We start from the raw sequence: 24,097 nt of genomic DNA on the forward strand, positions 1-24,097 counted from the left end.
CAGCACCGTTAGGCGTTTCACGGAGAGCCCCGGAGAGGCCCCCGCTGCGATCTGAGCACGGGGCGCTGCCTGGTCAGGTGGCGATATTTGGTTGCCGCATTCCTCAGAAGCTGCTTATTTTTTTCAGATGGTGTTTTTGGGGTTCTCTAGGGTTGTGTTTTGCACTAACGCACAGGCAGGGTGTACCAAAGCTTCAGGATGGGGAATGATCTGTGAATGTGGTTTTGCCTGCACCCGCACCAGGGCCTCTGCACTAGAGACAGAAAGCTGAGTGGTAGCCTCTTAAAGCGTAAGAGGAAAAAAAAAAAAAATTGAAGTCTAGTTTACTAAAATAAAGAGACGAGTCTTTCTGTGTTAGGGTGCACAAGTAATAAGCATGCACAGTATTTAGCAAAGCTACATAATCCGAGGCTCAGAGTTTTCTTTGGATGAGTTCTGTAGTAGTAAATGTAAAAATTATTTCTTAGGTTTTTGTATGTTAAAGGTATTTAGGCATCTCGTTTTACCAAGACTTTAACATGATTCTTGTGGAAAGGTGGAACCAAATTCTCATACATGGCTGAATTCTACTTTTCTGGTCTGGTTTAGCCCACAAAGTCAAGCATTTTAAAGAACATGGTTTATGTAGTAGCTTTCCTGGATGTTGTGTGCAATGGTTTAATTGACAAACTGAAAATAGGGTGGAAAAATGGACGTAAGAGCAGTCTTAAAATGCTGTAGGGCCCTTTACTGATTAGTCCTTTCAAATCATTTAGGAAACTTGTGCTATTTTTTAATTTCAGTTTAACATTAAAAAGTGTTGGACTTCACAGTTAAAGTTGCAGTTAAGTAACAGTTACAATTTTGTTTTTACTTTCTTAAGATAGTTTTATTGTTAAGTGTGAAGAATGATGTGGTTTGGTCCAGAAATGTACTTTGAATGCATGTTAGATCAAATTTTGTGTATCTGTACAAATACCCATATTTCTTCACTAGATCTAACCTTAAGTGTTAAAAACAAATAAACAAAATCCTAGTGAGTCAGTTCCCCAAAACCATGTAATTGACCTAAAAGTGTTAAGACGGGAGAAAAAGAAAAAAATCAGTTCTTTGGTTTGCATCTGACTTTTGAGACTCATAGGAGTCACACTTTCTTCCAAACTTGTGCAAGATGGAAAGGGGGGGGTAGGTGTTGGGGTTCTGTTTGTTTTGGTTTGTTTTCTCACAAGCTGAGACTTTATGTGGAATTGCTTAAGTATGAGAGTAGCCTTCTGGAAAAACAACAGGTACATAATAGAGTTTTAAGATAATAGTTTCTTGTTTTTCATCAAATTAAAGTCTAAATCTAATCCTGATCTTATCTGAGTGCATGTCAGTTTGTGGGCTGAGGAAATGACAGAAATAACTTGTAGGGGTTTTCTGGAAGTGCAGTGTCATGTCTTGCTTGTGCACTCCAGAGCTCGTGTGCTACTTTGTCATTGTTCTCATTGGTTATCTTGCTGTAGTCACGCACTTACATCTATGTGTGTACTCATCGTTGCTCCTTTCCAGTATCATTGGTACAGACTCAGTTGCAGGAGTGGGACTCTTTGCATTTAGTGATTTAAATAAGGACTGTGCCTTGTTTTTAATCTTTGCAAAGCTTTATCTTGAACTTCCAGGCTGAAAACTTGGGGTCCTGAAAAGGAATTTTCTGCTATAGTTTCAAAGCCTGCTTGTTGAGTTGGGTAGGAAAAGAACAGTGCTACCAAGAGTGCCATTTGTTATTCTGGGTGATCGAAAACCCCGTTTTGTGTGCACTTCTTGTTGCAGCATGGTAGAATGCTTTATTTTTGCTACATATTGAGCAAGTCACTTGCTTGACCTAGTGATCCAAGTGATTGCTGCTGCTTGGAAGCCAGTCACAACATAATCTTGTGCTTTTTAGATGATCAGACAGACAAGCGGGAGTGTTGCAAAAGGTAGGGGATGTGCTGAAGAGCTAAAGAGTATGTGAGGCAGGCTGGTGAAATACCAGGGAGGAGCTGGGAACAGTTTAGACATACAGGTGGAGGTACAGGTTTATGATAATATATTAAAATCCTTAAAGACTTAATGCAGAGGTGACTAAATCAATGAATAATTAAAATGTAAGTTCTGTAACTAATAGAGAATGATATTCTATCTATTAAGTTATGTTTTATATGAAATAGCATATTGTGCAGTATTTCATGACCTTTGCTGTCTATCTGTGTCTTGTTCACAATGTGTTGTAGACTAAGATTACCTGCGTGAGGGAAGAGAGAGAAAAGGAAAGAGAGGGATTGAACTAACATACTTGAATTTACAGTCGCTGGGTTAAATGAGAAGAAGGTAGTAGAAGGGTATGCTTGGTAAAGATTCTCCTGCTGTAGGCAGGTTTGGTAACATTCAGATCATGCCCCTAGGCTTGGGATTTTTTTTCTTGTTTCCTCTTCAGAAAATTTGAATAAATAAGAGGGTGTGGTGAGAGCACCTGAATTCCATGAGTGATCAAATTCAGTGGTATCAAATATAAAATAAATTACAAATAAAACATCTGAACAAGAATATCTTGCATATGAACAAAGTATAACTACTGTTCAGCAATTTCTATTACTAATATTTTGAATGTATTTTGAGAGTATCTGTTAACAGAGTAAATAATTTGGGGCATTACTGTAGGATATTTGTAACAACACATGAAACAAATACAATGTTGAATATCCATGCCCTGAAACTTAGGGTGAATTTTAATCAGCTATTTCCATGGACATAGGCAGAATTCGTACTTTGTACTTTGTTAAAACATGTTTATCTTCCCCCCAAAAAGACCAGAAACCAAAAAAGCAAAATCCAAACTGATACCTAGGATAACCAGGTGGCATTTTCAACTCACTGGTATTAGTAATGAGAATTAAGTGCAATAACTCTAGGACTGGTAGGTATCTTGTTCATCTGTAATCATGCCAGGTTTTTCCTGGGAATTGTGCTAAGTTCCCACTACTGTGCTAAAGTTTTTCTATGACTTTTAAGCAAGGTTGAATTGGCTGGCTCAATAATAATAGGCTGCATTCAGGTCTAGTTATCCTCCAGATTTACAGTTAGAACAAAGACTACTATCAGCATGTGAATGCTGGTAATTTTCTTGTGCCTTTTCTTAACTTCAGACATGTGCTGAAAGGATGGATGTGTTTCTCTGGCATTCTCTGGAGCAGCTAGTCTTATTACAATGCTGAGAAACATTTGATACGACTTTAAAAAAAAAAACGGTTCAATTAACTGTAATCACAATAACAGACTTTAGTATTGGGTCACAGGTACTGAAGCTAGACCAAAGTAGATGCATGGATTTGGGTGTAAATCAGCTGATGTGAATGCAGTGAAGATGCAGCTGCAGCTCACTGATGTGTTATTGCTGAAATACAATATTTACTTACAAACACTTGGTGTTAGATTACTGAAATAATTTAAATATTGTTTACTGGAAAGTTTATTATGGAAGTATATTTAAATCTGAAATAGTTTCATTATCAGATTTTATTTAGAGAAGAGTGCTAGATACTGCAATTGTAGTAAGATGTTTAGCAGAAATACAAGTAGTAAAAATATATGAAGGGCTTTTTTGTTCACCCTTGTGAATTTGTCTTGCATCTTTGTACTCTCACCTAGAAGTTACCCTGGTCTTCCGTTCTTACATCATCTTTATCCTTCTTTAGCAGTATATCCTTTGCTCCCCCCCTCTTACTGACTAGGCAAGAAGCACTGAAAAAATGTTTCAGCTGTTTTGCTGGCTGGCATATAAGTGCTGATTGACTAGCTGGTAGGCCAAATGTAACAGGTTGTCGTTGGACCTATGTAGTAATATTTCCCTCAGGCACAGCCCTAATTAATGTCCATCTTTTTCACAGATCAGGCTATTTTTGTCTAACTTGTAAGGCTTTCTTTGTTGTCCCCCCCCGCCCCGAGCCTTTTCATGTTTACTGTTATTCATCAACAGAATTGGTTATTGGGAGGGACTAACTCAAGGAATACTCAATAATACTCAAGGAAACTTTTAGCTATCGTAACCATAATAGACTTGTAGAATGCTCCTAGAAGCGTTATTCTGTTCCTGTGTAATAGGCGAGCAGCTTTGAAAACAGACGTTTTAGACAAGTTTTTCAATAATAAACCTTTTTGTGCTACAGATTGTCAGGTTTGTTCGTTTTATCAAGTGAAATGAGGCAGTGTGAAACTAACAGGTTGAAAGATAAGAGATTTAGACATGAAAAATCCAGGATCTAGGCTGAGTTTTTTTACTCTCATTTAAAATGAAGGCCTTCTCAACCTTTAGTACATATGCTGATTTTAAAATACTAGATATTTAAAGGCTTAAATATAGTCTTTATCTAGTTTTTACACTCTTAAAAGTGAAGAATTTTCAAGACTGACTAGGCAGTGACATGTGAATTGTACGAGTGATGTTTATGAAGGCAGGGTAGTAAATTTGAAGTATAATCAGGAAGGCATATGGTACTAATAGGTATGCTTTGTGTATCCATGTGACCAGGTTAAAAACTGCTTCAGGCGTCTTTCTGCTGCATAGTCTCACTTGTTCCTATCCAGGAAGTGAAGAATCATTCATTAGCACTTACAGCAAGGTGGTTAAGTTGTTACATACTTTTTTTTTTAGTGTGTGTAATATTGATGCGTCAGAGTGGGCTATGTAGAAGATTACCTGAGATTCCAAAATTCTGCTGAAATTTGTATTTGCAGTGTTTCTGAAAGCATTTATTGTTGCTGTATTTGCTTTCAGATTGCAAAATAAACCCCTTGTTTCTGTAATGGTTATGTTCAGGCCTTTCTAGCTTTTGATGGGAAGACAAAACAGCCCAGGTATTTTGTACAGCGAGTATCTTTATTGCTAAAGCTGTTGGTTGGTATAATTGAGTGGTTAACATGAAGCCTTTTTGTGAACTAGATGAAAGAGCTTGGTATAATGAGCTGTTATAGTTATTGTAGTAAGAGGTAAATATTTTTCTCAAATTCTGTGAAGTATGTTTCCCTATTTGGTGTAAGAGATAAACGGTATTGCTTTTCTGTTGCATTTGTACATCCATACAGGTCTACATGCATTTCGTTTAAGCTCGTGGCATCATTAACTCTGGTAACTTCTGAATATGAGGTTTGATTTGGTGGGTTGTTTTGGGGAATTTCCTAGGCAGTAGTGGAAAGAACTATGTTGCTCTTCTCTGTATTTTTTTTTTTTCCTTTCTTTTTCTTTTCCCTCCACTTTCCAGTTAAGTTAAACTGTAGCCTGAAACATTAAGTTAAACTGTAGCCTGCCAAACATCCATTTGGCAAAGATGTGACATCATGCATTTCTGGAGTTGTTCACAGATCAGGTGAACTTTTTGGGATGGTGCAGTGGAAATGTTCTACCATAGCCACTGTTACTCAAATCTGCAGAGCTTTCCAGTAGCTTTAATATATTTACATCTTTTTTGAAAAATGCTATTCAGCTGGAGAATAATGGTGCGTGAATGAGCAATATGCAGAGCTAGCATGGAAGTACACCTAGAACCTGTTGCATTGGGATAGTTGTAGAGCAGCCTATTACTGGATAGGAAAGTGGGGACATAGAAGGGAGCAGACTGAGCATTTGAGATGAGCATAGGGGTTTCTGGCAAGGGGAAGACTTGAGATACACACAGAAAACTTTTGGTATGATAGGGAATGAGATAAACTGCCTGAGGAAAAAGTGAGAGCTTAACCCACAATGATGGAAGTGAAAAATTGGTCCCTGCAGTAAAGGAGCCAAGTAATTGCAGGGAATCTTTGAAATGGGTGGGAGTGTAGTCTCCTGTTAAATTGTGTGGGAGGAGGGAACAGAACAGAGTAAGGAATGCCTTTGTGTGAACAGTGAGTTTTATCCACTATCCCAGTTGCTATTAAAAAAATATGGTGGCATGACTTGCATAAAAAAAAGTGGTAGTTTTGGAAGATTCTTCGAGGTAAAGGTTTCTTTGTTTTGTTATCTAGCTACATAACTGGTTCTCTTTTTATAACTTCATATGTGTTGTGTCCAGAATTGTTCATGTTTATAATATGAATGTGTTCAAATAAATTTGTTTTAGAAAATAGAAATATTGTATGTTGTGCTTGCTATTTGCCATTGTTTTTGTGATGTGCTAAGATAGTGTTTACGATTCGCAAACTGTGATTTTGCAAAACCAAAAAACCAACAAATAATTGGGGGGAAAAAATTGAAGTCTCTCATTCAAGATACTGGTGTACTTTTTTTCCTTTCGTGGTGGTTGTGGTGAGGTGGGTGTTGGTCTCTTCTCCCAAATAGCTAGCAATAGGATTAGAGGAAATGGCCTCAAGTTGTGCCAGGGAAGGTTTAGATTGGATATCAGGAAAAATTTCCTTACTGAGAGAGTGGTCAAGCATTGGAACAGGCTGCCCAGGGAGGTGGTGGAGTCGCCATCACTAGAGGCATTCAAAAAACATGTAGACGTGGCACTTTGGGACATAGTGGGCATGGTGGTGTTGGTTTAACGGTTGGACTTGATGATCGTAAAGGTCTTTTCCAACCTTAATGATTCTGTGATTCTGTAAAATTCAAAACAAACAAACAAACAAAACCAAAACAAACAAAAAAAACCAAACAAAAAAAACCCCTGGGTTTTCTTTTCCCGTATCTAATTTTCTTCTCTATACTAGAAATCTTTAATACTTTAAAATCTTAAGTATCTTTTGCTGAACTTTGCTAATATTTAATAGATATGTCCTTTAATAGAGGATTACTTAAGATATATGCAAAGGTATTTGATAGTGATAGAAAAGCAAAAGATATGTTACGATCTTGAAAGTCCTGTTGTCACCTTGATGCACCTACGAAGAGTGCTGTAGTTCAAATAGCTTGTGTAGTGTCAGAGGGAGTAAAATGAACCTAAGTTGTTTGGGTTGAGAGACTTGTAAAAGACAAGATTATTGGCACGTATAGTGGTAGTATCATTTACTAAATGTACTTTACCTAAGTAAGAATATAGGATAAAGAATCTCCACTTACTGTTAATCTTAATGTTGTCCCATGCAGCATCTTGTAGAAATTACCAGTTCCCCTGTAAAATTGCAGTAAAGTCCTTATTTTGATCATTGTAGTTTACTGTGCTGTAATCATAACTTAGATTCCAAACATAAAAAAATCTTGAAGGTGCAGAGAAAATACTTGCATTATATACACAGTAAACAGAGGAATATAAACTTTTTTCAGTTGAAATAAAACTACTTTTGGCATGTCTTTAAGTAGACTTCTGTAGACAAACTTGCATGCCAAGTAGTAGATTAGGCCAGCAGAACAGGAATCAGACCTTAATTTACAACCTTTCTATTATGAAAACTCCAAGTAGTGGAGTTTCAGTTTGCTGGTTTCTCTGTTTTTGATGCCTGGTTAATACTTGAAGTACCAACTGTTCACGGAGGTATGAATAGGCAAAGCTGCTACTTCATAGAATGCTATCCTATGTTTGTATTCTCTATTAAGTTGAACATAACATGATGGTAACTGAAACTGGAGGGGCGCTTTCAGGTCTCCTCTTGGAGTTTTGCATCTTTCTTTGGTTGTTTTGTCTCCTGCTCGTCTTCTAAGTTTTGTGTTCTGGTGGTGAGGGAAGGTATCTTGAGGATGGGAGAACGGGAGGGTAATAGTTATAGCTGGTGGAGTTTCCTTGACACTGTGCCTGAAGGCTGTTAACTTCCAGTGCTGGTATAATTGTGTGTTGTCTGCTTAAGACTGCTTCATATTGATTATGGTTCTTGGAATGGAAAGCAGAGTTAAAAAAAAAAAATCCTGGTAGTTTTTTAATGACTGAATGTGTTTCTTCTGTGCTTCTCTCAAGCTGTGCTGGTAAACATACTGTTTTATCAGTAAAGACTGAAAATCATGAAACACTTGTTGCTGTTCCTTAACTTTCCAAGGAGACTATCAAATTGAAGACAGTGTGATTCCCAGAAATGAAAGTCAGTTTTATTTGTATCTTTAAGGCAGAACTACTTACAGTTTCTTGATTTGTGTAATCCTTTTGCATATGTAGTCTTTGTGCTGTCATATCACAAGGTACGCACGTTTAACCTTCTCTACTCTCTCACTGCTCTTCTGATATTTTGGCATTCCAAGTTTCTTTATTGTGTTACCTGTTCCTCTTTATGCTGCAAATCCAGTGATAACCTGGGTTTGTCTTATGTAAATATTATGAGTGCAAGTATTCTAGGGCTAACAATCTAAATAATCAAAGTGAGTGATCCAGGAGAGTGGAAACAGCTCTAGAGAGGTGGTGATTCATAACACACTTTCTCAGTCTTGTTTTGTTTCCTGTGCATGTTTATTATTTTAAGTTCCTTCAATTTCTTTATCTTGAAGAGCTTTTCTATTTTGCCCTTGTTTTTATATTATCAGTCTGAAATGTTTGCAGTGTTGCTCCCTTTTCTAGGTGTTTATACCTACTCTAGACATAGCTTTACTCTAAAATAAGCTGCTGCTTCAAAAGGAATTTCAAAGTAAGTCTTTTAATGCTATCACTTGTCATGCTGTATAAATTTATCTCTCTTGACTGTTTTATTTTCCACTGTGTTAATTTCTTAGTAGTCATATAACTATATAGATACTCAATAAAGAGTTTTGCAGACTTCTTTTTAAGATTGATTTCTGAAGACTTTTTGAGTCTCGTTCATTTTAAGAAGCTTTTGTTAGAATAACTTTATCTGTGTAAAGCATAGGTTTGATTTAAAAAAAAATGCCTAAGTGATTCAGAAGCACAGGTGCTTCCAAGTGAGTGGGTGCTTTCTTAAATCATGCAGTCCTGGAAATGCTGGTATTTTTCCTTTATCTAAAAATTGCCTTTAATGTTGCTTTTAATTATTTAAAGGTATCAAGAACCTGAAGGTGCTTCTGGAAAATGCTAGACCACCAAACACTGCTATTTTCCTTTTCTAGCCCTTTTAAGTTTTTAGTATTATATCTCTTAATTGCAAGGTTAATTCTCCCTCACTTTCACAAAATAACTTTGCTGACATATGCAATTTTTGCGTATCCTATTTTTCTTTCCTTGCCTCTGAAGAGACGTGGAGTCAGTTGAGTTGTCTGATAGCAGGGGTCTTTTGTGGATAGGGACTGCAAGAGCAGATGTGAACAGAAGGTACTGCCTTTAAAACACAGTGGTGGACTATCACTTCATGTAGTTTTGGCTTATTGTTTTGATCCAGGTATTCTATTTTCTTGTTGCCATGTGAATTATCTTTCTCTTTGGCAGCCGTTCAGTGTTCTGCAATCTGTTTTTGTTCTGTTCTTGTTTTGATGGTGGTTTATCTGTATACACTATTTTTTTTTTCCTCACTGGTGGTAGATTTTCCTGATTTCAGAAACTGATCTTTATCAGTCATGAAATTGTCTTGGATACTTTTTAGTTAAATTGAAGACAAACGTTTTTCTCAGGAAGATAATAAAAAAAAACACCCTTAGAAATGTGGGTAGCTGAAGTTATTTTCTGTCTACTTTGAAGACTCTTTCTGAATTACTTGCTGGTTAGATGAAAGGAAACTGTAGGAGCTCTAAAGCATTATGATATTTCCATGCCACAGTGAAACTACATCCATTAAAATAAGGCAAACTCTTGCTTGTGGAACATAAATGTTTGATTTGGGGAATTAAACTGATAAATCGTGGGAATTTAGTAGTAGGAGTGTATCTGTTACCAGTGTGAATGCATCATAGAATACCAAATTCACCAAAAGATCGGGAGAGGAACAAAAAAGATCAGGCAAATGTTAAACTTTTCTACTCTGTTGCTGGCTCATAGTGGTTGTTCATGTTTTGTGAACTCTTCATTTTTCTTTGGGTCTGTTTTAATCTCATTTTTAAATTGGCATGATCATTTGGAGAGCATAAAGCAAAGATTGATTTAAACGCCTGTGTGTAGTTGCCTTGAGCACTGCATTTTACTGCATACTGGTACCCTGATGCAGATGTTCTGATAGTAACTTCATAAAGAGGATGGGATTAAATTTTGCTTAATATTCATTGAAGGTCAGCAAAAGTTAAATCTTAATACAAAAACATATGAATTTATTCTTCCTTTGCTTTCATTTAGGAGCCAGTGTAGCAATTTCTGTTATTAATCAGTTGTATCAAATTCAGTTGTACTATTGAAATTGTTAGCTCTTAGAAATGATGTTTGTCCTACTTCAGTTTTTAACAGCCTTGGTCTGCAGATTGCTGAGTGGAATGTAAAAAAGTAAAAGTTAATCATGTAATGCTTCTTGGAGAATATACAGCGGCTCCCATGTTTGGAAGTGATGGAGATTTTATAAAAAAGATAAAATTCCTAGGACAGATGGAGGAGCTTCTTATCAATGATGGGAGCTCAGGGTTGATAATTTGATCGTTTTCAAGCTTTGTGAGGATTTATCTTCTCTTGACCATTGATTACATTAGGAAGTAGTGAGTGTCAGTCACGTTGAATTTGGTGGCCTCAAAAAAAAAACCTGTAAAACTGCTTGGTCTGTTGTTTTTGTGGACCTAGTCCATTGGCCAGAGCTGTACACCAAAGTTTTCCACCCCTTGTCTTGGAAAGGAATAGAGAATAGAGTAATGGGGAAACGTGTGAAGTTCTTGTTTTCATTCTTGACTTTTCCTAGTGAAATGAAAATAATGAGGTGCTGGGGTACGTAACTAGGCATGTCACTTTTTTTTCTTTCAATTTTTGTTCTGTTTTGACTTGGCATTTGTAATTGAATGATCGCGATTGATGCTGTTTGTTTATTTTTGGGATTAGTACCTAGTTGTGATTTGGTCTTCCATGTTGTAAAAGCTTTTCTGCTGTATTCTGTGTTTTAACCCTTGAAGTGGCTGTAAGAAAGGACTGTTACTCACAGTGTTCTGATTATTCTGAGTTTGTTTTAGCTGAGTGTTACAGTTCAGCTTGCTTGCTTAAGATTTCTTCATATGGATTGGAACAATGTAGCTGATGCTCTATGCAGAAATGACAACGTATTTCACTGTAAAAGTTAAAGAAACTAGCAGGATTTTTTTTTATCCTTAAAATATTCACCTACTTCCAGTGAAGTATTTGGATTCTTGAATGTTAGCTATGCTTTTCATCTAGTTGGAGGCAATCTTCTGTAGATTTGATGCTTTATGACTGGCATACTGTGTACTTTAGAAGAAACTGTTTCTGAAGATTCCTCACTTCCATTAGTGTAATGTGCAGCTTGATGGCTACTCAGTAATGTTGGTTTTAGCGACCCTGCAATGTGTGTTCACTAAAATCTCTGCTCGTTTTTCATGTGATCCGTTACAAGATGAGGTTATTTATTATAGGATCTGTCACAGTCGTTTCCCTTGGTGTTAGCTGAAATCAGCTGGGTCCTTTGCTTACCTACTGAACATCTGGGGACTGGAAGCTAAGCATTCTCGGTGGAGGTGCTGTAACTCTGAAATGAGCTCCTGTTGATCAGACTGAAGTAGTGCTTGTTGACCCTCAAGGGCATGGTATAAGGCCCATCTGTTGGGTCTGAATTTTGCCTGAGGGAAGGTTACCTCAGTTAAGGTCTAGAGGGAATATGTTTAGCAGACATTAAAAGTATAATAGCAAATTGATTGGGCTTTTGTGCATGTGTTTGGTGCCTGGCTCTACTATCACTTCAAGTGGACAGTTGCTAATGGGGGGTTTATGAAAAGTAAAAATGAAATTATGCTGTTCTTTTGTTTTTGTTGATATTCCTTCTAGACTCCTACTGTCTTTTTTTCTGAAAGATTAACAAAAAAGGGAAAGAAAAAATTTCAGGTATTCCATTCATTACATTCAATGGAAGGGATTACTTGCAGTAGTGAGGAAATTGATCTCCTTGGAGAGCCAAGTGTGTGTCAGAAAATGGTGTGTCATTCCTTTAATGCATTAAATCATATGCTTGTTATATTTTCATTCACATTTAACTGTACACAACAATTAGTACCAAAATTAGTGGTAACCTATGTAGTTTGAAATTTGTGCATTTTAAGTTGGAATAATTCAGATATTTTTTCTGTATAGAAAATATTAATATTTACATGACTCCAATGTGGCTTAATTTTGCCCAAATCCTTAAAAGAAAACAATAAGGTGGACTTAAAATGCTTGAAGAGGTTTTTTTTTTTTCTCTATAAAGTGAAAATGACTTGCAACTTACAAGTTTTTAGCTATTATTTTTGTTTCATTTTCAGGATTGTTTTTAAATACAATTTGGACTGGATTTAACCAGCTTAGACGCATTTGGTTCACATGCACATACAGATTGTGCAGGTGCTAACCATTTACCATTAACCAAAGTGATGCTAAAAAAATCTGAAATCATCTTGATTATGAAGATGTATTATTTCTAGCTACAGGTAGAGTAGGTACAGGTAAAAATAAGACCTGAAACACGGCCTTTCCTCTTATTTAAGTGCCAGATTCCTCTATTTAAGCTTGCATTAATATTGTTGCTTAATGAACACACTGTAAATGTCAGTATCATTTCAAAGCTGTTGATCTCTTGGCAGAGGGAAAAATTGGAGGAGGAGGGAAAAAGGTCTGACTCTTCTGAGAAGATTCTGTGTTTTCAGTTCTACCTTGCTGCATTTGGAAGGCACTGTTTGCCAGCGTTTGCCGACTTGGTAAAATGAGGTGTGGGTTTAGTAAGGTATTTTAGAAAGGCATTCAGTTCTTGCCTCTAGAGCTGTGATGTTTACTTCAAGTTGATTCTGATGCATGGATTAGGATGAAAGTGGGGATAACATAAGCTCGAAGACTATGTTGTGCTTGCTGTAACAGTTTTAAATTTTAGTAATTAGTCAATCTTTTGAATGGTGCTTCTTAAAAACAGCTATTGTGTATGCAGGCTCTCTCCAGCAGTGACTGTTTTTGATGCTGCATTGTTTGGGATGACCCCTGAGTTGAACTCTCTGAAACTCAAATGTCTAATGTTCTTCATCAGGCTATGGTCTATAGATCCATTACAATGGAGCTGGAGCCTGCTTACAGCTTGGGAGCAAACCCAGACTTGTCTGTCACTTGCAATAGGGGAATGCCACAAGCGCTTTAAGTTCTACTCGTGTCATTCTGCTTTGATAGTGGCAGTCAGGGTTTAAACAGATCTCCTGGCTGGGGAAAAAGGCTTAGAAAAAGGCAGAAAAATTTGCTTTAACTTACTTAGCTAAAAATTTGTTTCAGTGTCTTTGTTTTGTTATCAGTAGTTTGCTAGAATGTATGTTCTCCTAACTTTTGTTCTGTTTTCTCTTTGATACACATTATTACTTTCGCACTTACAGGCTTTGTGGATTTCAGATGAGAAAGCAGAAGGATGTAATTTCCATTACTACCTTGCCTTTGTTAAGGAAGTTTTCCTTCTCTTGGATCATCCCAAGCAAATAGAAAGTCAGATTTAGATTGCAAAGCCCCATTCATGGATTGAAAGATATACGGACATGGTAGTCCAGCCCTTCTTGGGCTGAGTTGACATGCTTGCATTTCTTTGGTCAGGAAAAGACTCAAGTGGACTAGGTAAGTTGGTGGATTGTGTGCACACATCTTACCCACTTGTATGTCCCGCCCTCACACCCTTTCTGAAATCCTAAGAAACAAAAAAGTTGGAGCAGGTCTAACAAAACCAGTGTTGCAGTTAAGTCTTCACAGACTTAGCAGCAGCCACAGCTCTAAAACTTACAATCATCCTGTGCTTCATCTTGAAATGATAGGTCAAGGGCAAGATACCTCCCAAGTCAGTGTCTTCTCTGATGTTATATGTACTACAAACTTTTCTCTGAAAATCTTCCTGATATTTTCTCAGTGTTTGGAATACTAAGGAAAAAGTACACATGCCTGAGCTGTACAGGACACTATGACAGAGAGGAAAGATGTTGTTGGTCTTTCACAATTCTCTTCACAGCCCCTTTACCTTTTTCTTGGGGAAAAGACCCAGAACTCGCTAAGTGACAAAGAATCCAATTCTGGGTTCTCAGTACTGTGAGGCACCTGATCACCTGAAATGTGTTGGTTCTGGAGGCACAGAAAAGAAAACAAAAAAACCCCTCATTTTACATTTTTATTTAATGGGTTATTTCTAGAGAAGGAATGTGTCAGGGCAGCAAGTTTCATGCATTTTGGCAGAGCCTATCAAGAGAACCATCAGAAAACAGTGATCTCTTGTTGTATGACTCCCAGCTATTTTGTTTTATAAGCAGTTTAGCTATTTCTCTAATAGCTCCTGTTACAGCAATATTCATCTCTACTCTTCAATGTCTTACACAAAGTTTGTCAAACTAGAAGAACGGAAGGTGTTCCCAGTTAAATAAAATACTGATCTGTTATCACTCAGCTGGATTTGAGTTACTTTTTTCCATTTTTAGTGTATATCTTGAATAGATCATGGAATCATAGTCCAATACAGCACTTCATCTTCAATTTCCAAGAAATTCTATATGCTGCTACTTGGTTTAAGTGCTACGGGCAACCTCTTTATTCCAGTTCCTCTGATACTAAATTTTGATAATGTGTATGCAACTCTAATCTGTTAGCCCTTAGCAAACACTTAGGCTATTAGAACCAAACCAAGCAAACATTTAAACTATTATAACTAAATCAGCTTTCTAAGTGTTATTGGTTTCTCATGCCATTAATAACCCTGCTTATTAGAATATCTTTTGCTGGATCAGTATTACTAGTTGACTACTTCATATTTTTCTCCAAAAACGAGAATAATTTTCTACAGGTAGGATGGAATGTATATATTTAAAAAAAGAAAAGCCCAAGTAGTTGCATTCATTAGGCTGTAAAATTAGAGACCTGTGATTTTTTGTATTGTAAGGTGGTCATGGTACATTGCATTGCATTTGCAATATGAAATTCATGCTACAGGTTCATCAGTTTGGTGTTTGTTCTTCTAAATGTCTTAAAAAAAAAAACATGTTATCTCTGCTTAGAGAAATTAACTGGATTGTGTGCTGGTGAACCAGAGAAACCACACACACCTGCATGAGTGTGCTCCCACATCCCCCCAGTTCTTTCACACAATTCATTCTGGGTTACGTTTTCTCTTTGCTTTCCTTCTTAAGACCAGACTGTAAAACCAGGGCACCCTTGAGAGAAAGATGCTAAATACCCCTTCATAGTCTGTCCTCTGTCCTTGTGGTCACCAGCACCGTGCCTCTTCTTAGTTGGAAATTTGCTTATGCCTATTTGTGGTGTTTTTGAGAGTGGTACTAATACTGTCAGTGGATGTAGAAACACCAGCTGACTGTAAAGAGCTTGGATGCTTGAGCTCCTATGTAAAGTATTTATAAAGTACTGTGCTTTGGTACCTTTCAATGGTGAGAAAGAGTTACTTATCCATGTGAAATGATCTGAGGCAGCTATTGCATGAGTGCCGCATCTGCAGTGCTTTGCCATCCTTGGTTAAGCAACTTCCTGTTGGAACTATTGATCTGTGTAACATTACAGTATGTGACAAAAGTGGTCAGGCTATGTGCCATCTTGCATGCATTCAAACCTACTTCTAAGTACTGATTTTGAGAAAACTGTATTTGGATAACTCGGGGGTGTGTGTGGTCACATTTAATTATTTTCCCATTATCCTTTTGGTAAACTTTGCTTTCATATCACAGTTCTACAGATTTTACTTTTGGGGATAATTTTGGCTTAGGCATCAGCTGAGGAGGGATGTTGGTCTCCTAGTTGCATTTATTGTGGGCCTGGCATGGTGGAACAATTGGATTGCTTGCCACGTATTTTTGCATTTAAGGCTTCTGACAATTTTCTAGAGAGATCCTAAACTGCTATTACTAGTCGTTGTAGTTAGTAGCTGTTAATGCTGTTGGCACTGGTAGTGTCAGCTCAGTGCTGGATGCTTTTTTTTTTTTTTAAAGTTTCTGGTGAATATAAAATAAGCTTTTTGGCAAAAGCAGCAATATGGAACAGATTCAAAACCCTATCTAGAGGCTTCTGTTGGCTACCTTTTCTGTATTTGCTAGTCGCAGATTGTGAGCTTGTATGTCATGAAAGGAACCAAGACTACCGTGGCAGGGGAAGGGGGAGGTAGGGAGGGATCATGGAAAGCTGTGTGTGTTCAGGGTATAGAAAAAAGAAGAAAATAAATAGTGGGCACATGACAAAATACTGTGTAGCAGCAAAGAGCCCGTGTGACTTTCAGGGTAGAAGCCATGCCTTGTAAATTGTTAGATCTTTTTTGAAATTGGGAAGGGGGAAAAAAAAAGGCATATGATATTTGTATAGCATTTAGGAAGTATGTATTTGATACACTTTTATTAAAGCAAAAAACCTGTTGAGGTCTCAAACTGTCTTTTTAACTTGGAAAACAAAGGCCTAACAGTATTTGGTCAGTTTTAATAATAGGGGGAGACTAATGGGTTGGCAGATTTTTGAGAGATCTGTGCTTGGGATATGGTAGTCAGCGTTTTCATAAGTGTTACCTTGCTGGTATCTCTCAGATCTGAGTTTGGTCAGGAAACCAAGTTACTTGGGGTGATTAAAACTTACATGGAAAGCATTGCTAAAGGGAATCTGTTATTTTGACTAAGGCAAGACTTTTTTTTTTTTTATTGATAAATGCAGTGGAATTCACATGGTGAGTGGGTGGGGGAAATCTAAACAAGGCAAATATGATTTTAAAATCTATCACAGGAAAAAACTGCTAACAGTAGTAATTAAAGATAGACCTGATCTGAGAAATTGCTAGTAAAGGCTTTTAGAGCAAAAGAGCGAACACGCTAATGATACCTTCAAATTTTGAATAATGATGTAGGTTTTGTTTCACCCGTCTCAAAATATGTAATAGAACAATAATGGGTATGTAAGTAGTGATGGTCAAAAACATGGAACAGTGACTATACCTTTAAAAGTAGAATGCTTTAGCATAGAAATTATGTGCAAGAGGTGGGGAAGAAAAGGGATATGATAAAAGTTAAAAAATTGTAAGTATTATGTAGAGCTGAATAGGAAGTTATTCTTTTATTTCTTTAAAGTAATGCAATTTATTTTTTTCCTTGCACTTTGCTCAGAAGAATATGTAAAGGTACCTGTGTAAAAATTACTGCTGCATACTGGGCTGTATTATCAAAAGTGTATCTATATGCTCAATAAAAGTGAGTCTTCACCTCTACTTGGCATCATTAGGACTATGTCTGGATTACTGTGCCTGGTTTGGGACTCATCCCAGATACGCATGTACTGGAGAGGATCTGGTGGAGGGTCTCCAAGTTACAAGGCTGAAGCAAATGCTATACATGGAGAGGCTGAGAGATTGAGTTTCTTCAGTTTTAGGATAAGAAGGGCAGGGTTATTGCTGTTTTCAATGACCTGGTAGGGAGGTTTAGCAAAGTCATCTCAACCCTACAGCTACTAAGGATGAGAAGCAACAGACAGAAGTTGCAACACTGGCAATTCTGATGACGTGTTAGGAAATTTTGCACTTCCCCCACGATGAGGTTAATCAGACATTGGGAAAATTGTTCAGAAAGGTAGCAGAAACTCCAGCCTTTGAAAATACTCATTAACAACTCAGCTGGACAAGACCAAAAGCAATCTGATCTCACTTGCTCCTGGTTGAGCAGATTTGACCACCTGATCTTCTGAGGTCCTTTCAAAGATGAGCTATTCTGTAATGCTGTGGCTTTGTGGAAGACAAAAACATAAAGGAAGAATATCTATCTATCTATCTCCGTAGGTTTTGCTTATATATGGAAAGAGCACACTCTACAATTTTTTTTCTGGTCCAGTTTTGATACTTGGCTCTGTATCTGCCAAGATACAGGGAAGAAGAGCTGATGAAAATGACCCCTGCTAAAAAAATTCCCCCTTCTAACTGGTTTCCCTGGAAAATTTAAAAAAAAAAAAAAAAAAAAAAAAAAAAAAAAAAAAAAACAAAAACAAAAAAAAAACCAAACCCAAACCAAAAAGCATTGGTATGTGGGGCTAGAGACATACCTGGACTGATGCAGCATGCTTTTTTTTTTCTGCCCCACCTCCCCTTCCTTTTCTTCTCTCCTGGGAAATAAAAGTTATGAATGACTGTTTAATGTAGCTTAATTTGTTAATCACATGAGTTAATTTTCTGACAAGTCAGGGAATAGGGGAATTTTCCATCCCTCCTTTTTGTTGCTGGTGTCCAGAAGAAGTTATGCTGTTGAGTAATAGTAGCTGTTTCCTGACTGTGTATTTATTATAGTTAACATGATGAACCACTATAAGTAGTAAGTTTATGTGAGATTTTCTTTCACCCTGTCTAAGTATTTCTGACATAAAACCCCAAAGAGCTAAGATTTTTATTCTGTTAACATGCAACAAATACAAACTTTCTCTTTTTTTGGTCTTACAGCATAAGCAGCACTATTATGGATGTAGACAGCACAATTTCCAGTGGACGTTCAACTCCAGTTATGATGAATGGACAAGGAGTTCCTGCCTCTTCTGCAAAAAACATTGCTTATAACTGTTGTTGGGACCACTGCCATGCTTGCTTCAGCTCCAGCCCGGATTTGGCAGATCACATTCGCTCCATACATGTGGATGGTCAGCGAGGAGGGGTTGGTGTTACTTCTTGTTTTCCCCTCTCTCTTAGTTGGCAATATTTTAATGTTTAAAGACAATAACAAATTTTATGTTTTAAAGTATCAGTTCTGTAGCTAGTGGCAGCTATCCAAGGTTGGGCATTCAGCAGTCTGGTATTAGTCATTCAGCTGTAGTCTTTTGCATAAGTCACTTGATTTGGTATTCTGTGCTTTTAATTGAATGTGTAACTTTAAAAAGAACTTACTAAATTCTTAATAAATTATTTGAGGCTATCAGGTTTTTGATAGATGTGCTAACTTCTCAACATCCTGAAGCTGATGGTATATCTTTAAGTTCTTATATCTGGAATCCATTTTCTTAAAACTATTAGTGTACATGTTACTGGATGTGAACTTCGGTGAAGTCATATTTTGATTATTTTTATGAACGGGGTCTCACTAGAGGTAAAATATATACATCATGTGTAACAGGGAAGAGGTAAGACTCATTGACTTGAGAGTACAAAGTCTTACCGTTGAGTCTCCCAAAGTCTTACAGCTCTGTCTGTAGTACTGATAGCAAATATACCTTCAATATAACTGCATCTAGTTTCTGGGGGTTTTTTGTGTGCTTTGTTTTGTTTTAAATTGAGGCACATATATAATCATGTACATTTCAGTCTAATCCCTGGTCAAATAATGCGATTTCTGTTAGTCTCACAATTTTAGTGTTTCAAAACATCTTTCAGCAGTGTAATTTCAACTGTACTTAACTACATGCCCCTCCCCAGCCTCCCAAATTACCTTTGATACCTGGAATATGTTATCTAAACTACCCTTACATCAAACACAAGCAATCTGCCTGCTTTAGGCAGTGTATGTTGCGGGTCTTTAATTTCTTGGACAACTAATATGAAATCTTAACCTAGAGTAGTCATTAGCTTTTTACTTTTTTGTCCTCTCACTTCTCCAGAAGTAAAATGTTAGGCCATTACGCCTTATCTTGAGTGAGTAAGAGACTGAAATAAAATGCTAATTTGCATTACTTTAAATAATCTGTTACGTAATTGTCACTGAGGCAGCTGTGACTTTGGTTGTATTTAGCTAATGTTTTTTGGAATGACTGAACTTTCAGCTTCATATTTGGTGATTTTTTTTCAACCCAAGCTCTAAGCAGAATCATTCATCCAGTGAGCTGGCTTTTTAGTCACCCATGAGATGGTATCTGTAGTTCTTTTCATGGGCTTATAAAAGTCTTATATGAATCCTGGTTGAAACAATGAAATGGGTGAGGTGTGTCAGTATCCTGTGGGCTCTGACATAACTGCGTCTCTGGGAATCTTTGTTATCTCATACCTGACCCCTTTTCATTTCTTAAAAAGGGTTTGGAAGATTTTTTTCATGGTTGGGTTTTTTTTGGATTGGATTTCTGTTCACTTACAAATCATGTCACATGGAATGTGGATATTTTTATTTAGAAAATGTTAGACTGTTCTTGTCTTTCTGAAAGAGAAGGTTGTTGGAAGCACCAAGTGTCTAATAAATGTTGCAGTCATTTCACACTTTTTATCGCCTGACTGGAGTTGGTTTATTTTTTCAAAAGTTCTTCAACATGATGCTATGGAAGGGGACTGATCCTGGCTGTTTTGTTTCAAGGATTTGTCTGCCACCTGCTGGCGAGGTGTTTAAGTGGTGTTAGAAATTTTGTTCTTGCGGTGTTGATTGGGTTTCAGATATTACTCAGCTACAACGACTATAAATTTGAAGAAAAGTGGGAGTAGTAACTGCATCTTGAGAACTTAAAAGCAATGTGATAAGCGTCCTCCTATGGTAAAATTTATATTTTCAGGCTAATACTGAAATAATGTTTCCAAACCAGATAGATCCATGTAGAACCCAGGAAACTTTTTGACAAAATGGTTTTACCTCCAAAAAGTTTTTTTCAGTAATATTTTTGGATTCAGCCTTTTGACAAGGATTCACAGGAAGCCCTGCCTGGACTTCTGGTGGGTTGTTGTAAAACCTAGTACTTGTTTTTTGGAGGAGTTGCATTTCCAGAATCTGTAACTTCATAGTAGTACCCCTTTGCCGAGTGCCCTGTAGTCTGCAGCTGCTGATGGAAATATTGGGACAGTTATGGAGCTCTTGAAGTGCCAATAATCTCAGAAATTCCAGTTTTGTGGCTTCAGGGAATCTCAGAATGGAGGAGCAGCAGACACCAAAGGTTTAAGGGTTTGGGCCTTGGGTGTCAGTAGGTCTGGATCAGTCATAGAGACATGCAAGGCTTTCCAGCTTTGTATTAGTAAGCTGGGTTAGCTATATATTATACAGCAAGTGCATAGCGCTCCTGTGGCTGCTCTTTTGTTTTTAAAATAGTCTTTTGAAGACTGAGTTTTTTAATCTCCCAAAGAGAACAAGAAACTCAAATCCAATTAGTTTCCTGTGTTCTGAAAACCTGTATTATGTACAGTGCTCTTCCTGGGGACTGTATTTTGCTGCTACAAATTAGGGCTATGCCTCCCTTCACACACAAACCTGTTGAGGAAATTCTAATGAAAGGCAAGTTCATTGAGCTTTTTTATTCTCTCGATTATAGATAGCTACAGTGAAGAGGAGAGGGAAAAGCAGCAGAGTAAGTTCTACTCCCCATAAAATGCACTATTATGCATGTGGCTGATCAGTACGCTAGAATCACAAAACGCCCATAGATTTTTGAATCCTATGAGAAATTGTAACTTTCTTCATCAGGAATTGAGTAGAAGTCCCTAACTAGAGGTATCCAGTATATCATAATATAAACTCTGGTATCTAAACAATGATATTGTAATGAAGAGTTTTTATTTTTTCATGCTCAAATAATAAAGTTATTGCTTATGAGAGTAAATGATTTTATACCTACTACCCAGAAAATGTAAATTTGTAATTTAAAAATATTCTGTCTTAATATCTGGTGGGTACAGATATTGAGTGCAAACACAAACTCTACAGTGGATGCTGTGGCTCTCGACTGTGTCTATCTGCAGGAGCATCTGTTTTTTCATTATTTTATTCCAGTGACCTGCTTTTTTGAGTACTTGTGGTTATAATTATTTTTTTTATTCGGTGAGATACGAGAAGTGTATTGCAAAATAAATGGTTATTGTTCAAAATAATTTGAAGTACTTTGTATTATGAAAACAGGCTTCTTTGCTAATCTGTTTTTTTTTTTCTTACTGTTTTCTTTGACTTGTGTAAACTTACCACATTTTTACTCTATTAGGTGTTTGTTTGCTTGTGGAAAGGTTGCAAAGTATATAATACACCTTCAACAAGTCAGAGTTGGTTGCAGAGGCATATGCTGACACACAGTGGGGACAAACCTTTCAAGGTAAGGTTCATTGTAAGATACACCATCCATTATTTTAAGAATGATCCTATTTATTTTTCCTGATACAACATATTAATTGAAAAATGCCATCACAGGAGGATTTCTTAAAGTATCCAGTGAGCTGAGCCTTCCATCTTCGCAATAATAGCGCCCAAAGGTCCTGTTCTGTTATGAAAACATGTGAAGATACTGTTATTGCTTCTTTCTGCCTGTTTCTTTTAACCTGTAAATGGTAGGGGACTCTAAAACTAAATAGCACTGAAGTTCAATTTTTTTTTTTGTGCATTTTCCAGCCGAGCTGCTTACACTGTAACAGTGAGATATTTTGCCTCATGCTGTACACTTCCCCATTAAACTTTGGATCCTGCCTGATGGTGCACATTGTGTGCTTGAGTAAGAGCTGGTTTTGTTAACAAAATTCAGATGAAATACAGTGACTATTTATGATTACCCTCTCTGAGAATAATAAGGAAGTCAGAAATACAGGACCATTGAGCTGACTGTATTTCCTGCATAGTATTTTCTAACTTTCTCTCTCTTTCTCCCCCTAATCTGTACCTGCAATTCTAGGTATAGTAGTGTTTATCATTCCCATATCCACCAATCCGTTATTAATGAGTTGCTTCATCCTCTTATGGATACAGTTGGGGCAGTTCATAGCTGTCAGTCCTGGATCACTTGATGGTAAGTCCCACCCACACTACTTCGGACTGAAGTTCTCCTTACATGTAGGATATGAAAATGAATTAGGGTTTTTTTTTATTAAGTTTGGGTAGCATTTTATGCCTTCCTGTCCCCCACCCTCCAACCCTACCAAGTTGTAGTTACTGTTTCTCCACTCCCCTCTTCTCTCTTTCATCTCAGGTAATATATTCTGCTTTATTTTATTTTAAGGCAGTTTTATTACTAAAAAACACTTTTCTGTTACAATGATGTCTTCCAGAAGTTATTTCCGCACAGCAGTAGCATAACTACTGCTTGTAGCAGTAGTTATGACAGAAAACAAAACTAAACTCGAAGCCTAGAGACTAAAAATAGTGCATTGCAGGTGAAAAAGTTTTTTAAAAAAGGTTAGACTTTTTCCATACTGAACTGTGTGTAGTTTAGTCTGGAAACTTCTGAGTGAGTAACAACAGGAAACTTGCTCTTGAGGTTATCATATCCTTTGTTCAAAGGAATAAGGTTAGCATGCTCTTGGAAGCGTAGCATAAGGATCAGAGATCCCTGAAAGTTTGCAGATACGATTGTTCAAGCAACTGATCTAATCTTAAGTGTTAATCCCTGAATAAAGTAAAAAAAAAAAAAAAAACCACAAAAAAAGCCACAACAGTCATCAGAGGAAAATTCTACCTTAGGTCTTCCCATTTTGGAATTAAATATTTTATTTACCTTAAAGTATAATGGCAAGCTTTGGTCTTGAAGGAAAGTCTTTCAGTAGGGTAACTTGTATACTTACTTGGCCTAGCTCAAAGAGACTCAATTTTATAGATGAAGTGGAGATAGCTCAGAAATACCAGTAATACTTTTGAGTCTGTCAGAGTTACCAACTTTACTGACTTTGCTAAGTATCCCAGTTTTTTTGGCTAGGCTGGTTACAGCTAGAGCCCTAAAATTTAAAACAATTAGTTCTCATGATAATCATCTTGTGTTAAATATGTGTTGTTTCACCCGCAGATTTTCAGTACTTTCTGGTCATACTAGGGAAAAGAAAACACAGGTTAGGATTGCAGTAGTTAATCGTGGCTCAATGTGTGTACCTTCAGTATTTTCTCCTACTGTTGTCTTCAGTCCCTCTTTGTTTTTTGTCTCTGTATTCTCAGTCTGTTCCTGGGGGGGTTTGAATACAGGATAATTGTGGTCTGAGTAGAATTTCGTAACATCTTTTGTTTCCCTGTCACTTATGCTGGATGTAGGCTTCAGGGCTCACATGAGGTAGCCAAGTATGTAACTGTCTGTGATAGTGACCTATTAATTACCTAGTCCTCTTTCCTTGCTTCTTGCCTTCTATGAGATTTGAAATATACTGTCTGATACAAAAACACTTAAAGTGTTAGATATTAGTCTTGATCAGTTCAAGAACAGCTGTTACTAATAGTTTTACAGAGCAAATGTTTCTGTTTGGTATATTTAGCTGTTCTTATAAATATTAATTGCTCACCTTTTAGGAAAAGCCAATTTTTTTGAAGTCACAG

At 37.0% G+C, this 24,097-nt stretch overlaps 1 protein-coding gene across 1 annotated transcript in view; it reads left to right on the forward strand.

Moving 5' to 3' along the window:
* Positions 1-18,368: 18,368 nt before the first annotated feature.
* AEBP2 (AE binding protein 2) overlaps positions 18,369-24,097 on the forward strand; it is a 30,951-nt gene continuing 25,222 nt past the window's right edge. The window contains exons 1-2 of the mRNA XM_010288984.1: positions 18,369-18,574; positions 21,798-21,905. Coding sequence (XP_010287286.1) covers positions 18,383-18,574; positions 21,798-21,905 — 300 coding nt within the window. The 5' untranslated portion in view covers positions 18,369-18,382. The remainder of the gene's footprint in view (positions 18,575-21,797; positions 21,906-24,097) is intronic.

This window comes from Phaethon lepturus, unplaced genomic scaffold (genome assembly GCF_000687285.1).
Source record: "Phaethon lepturus isolate BGI_N335 unplaced genomic scaffold, ASM68728v1 scaffold9286, whole genome shotgun sequence".
Lineage (NCBI taxonomy): Eukaryota > Metazoa > Chordata > Aves > Phaethontiformes > Phaethontidae > Phaethon > Phaethon lepturus.